This window comes from Lottia gigantea, assembly GCF_000327385.1.
Source record: "Lottia gigantea unplaced genomic scaffold LOTGIsca_8, whole genome shotgun sequence".
NCBI lineage: Eukaryota > Metazoa > Mollusca > Gastropoda > Lottiidae > Lottia > Lottia gigantea.
Genome location: NW_008710662.1, coordinates 4,431,257 through 4,432,346, shown reverse-complemented (window position 1 = coordinate 4,432,346; position 1,090 = coordinate 4,431,257). Strand labels below are relative to the sequence as shown.

The 1,090-nt window shown below is 33.0% G+C and overlaps 1 protein-coding gene across 1 annotated transcript in view; it reads right to left on the bottom strand.

Moving 5' to 3' along the window:
• Nucleotides 1-353, bottom strand: part of LOTGIDRAFT_229695 (hypothetical protein) — a gene marked incomplete at both ends in the record, with an annotated part of 9,192 nt that extends 8,839 nt beyond the window's left edge. The window contains one exon of the mRNA XM_009067112.1: nt 331-353. Coding sequence (XP_009065360.1) covers nt 331-353 — 23 coding nt within the window. The remainder of the gene's footprint in view (nt 1-330) is intronic.
• Between the last annotated feature and the right edge of the window lie 737 nt (nt 354-1,090).

Below are 1,090 nucleotides of genomic sequence, written 5' to 3'. Positions count from 1 at the left end.
TGTAGATGACAAGTTAATCGTAATCGGATCGTAAGTTCCCTTATATAGCCCCATCCTGAGAAGATCTTCAGCGCTTCTTCGGAGTGCGTAGAACGCCGAAGATCACCACCTATCCGAATGGGAAACCTCGAACATATTTTTTTATCGCTTATAACTAATTAAAGATACAAAAAGAATTAACAAGACTTCCAATTTTGGGGTATTTTTAAATGGTTTTTGAGCTTATTATTAATGATAATGTTGAAGAATGAACTCCAAATAAGTGAAGTTAATTATATTTGTATATAGTCACAGTACTAACAGTTACACTTCACTGTTTCTATTATGTACCTTGGTAACCAAGCCTCAGCCATCTTGTTTTTTTTTATTGGCAATACATAAAAGTCGCCAATTTTAGTTAAACATATTTCAATCTTACAACTATACAACTACTTTCGTTTATTCAGTCTCGTATTAGCTTACTTTACAATTCACCCCAAGCCAGCTGGTTTTATACCTATTAGTGTAGGTTTGTCATATTTTTTATTACTGTACCTTTGCTTAGAGGGACATATGCACCATTATCGTACCTTAGTCTCAGAAACGAGAGACAGAAGCCAATCAGTAGTAGTGTTCATAACTCACTGTCGAAATTTAAGCCTTCAAATCCATGTGTGTCCAGAATTATCCGCTTTTGAAAGTTAAAAAGACGAGTCGTCTTTTTCTTGAGACACTGTCATATAGCCAAAAACAACTATAGAAATAGGAAAATAAATTCATAGTGTGAGATATTTTTGAGGAATTTCGTACATTTCTAGTACTTCTGAAGACTGTTTACATATATTCAGGACTCAAATCAACGCCCCAAAATGGCGCATCTGTTCTATAAGTGAGTTATTATTTATATTTCTTGTTAAATAGATCCATACATAGCGTCTACAGTTACTTTTCATATTCCACTTATGACTTAGTTGTTCATCAGTATTGACATTTTAGAATTCCGGTTTTTAGAGTACATAATTATTATATTTCCATTAAAATATTTTCACTGTTAATATAGAGCTCAATACATCAATTGTATAGAGCGAGATGTCTACATGTCGAAACATTG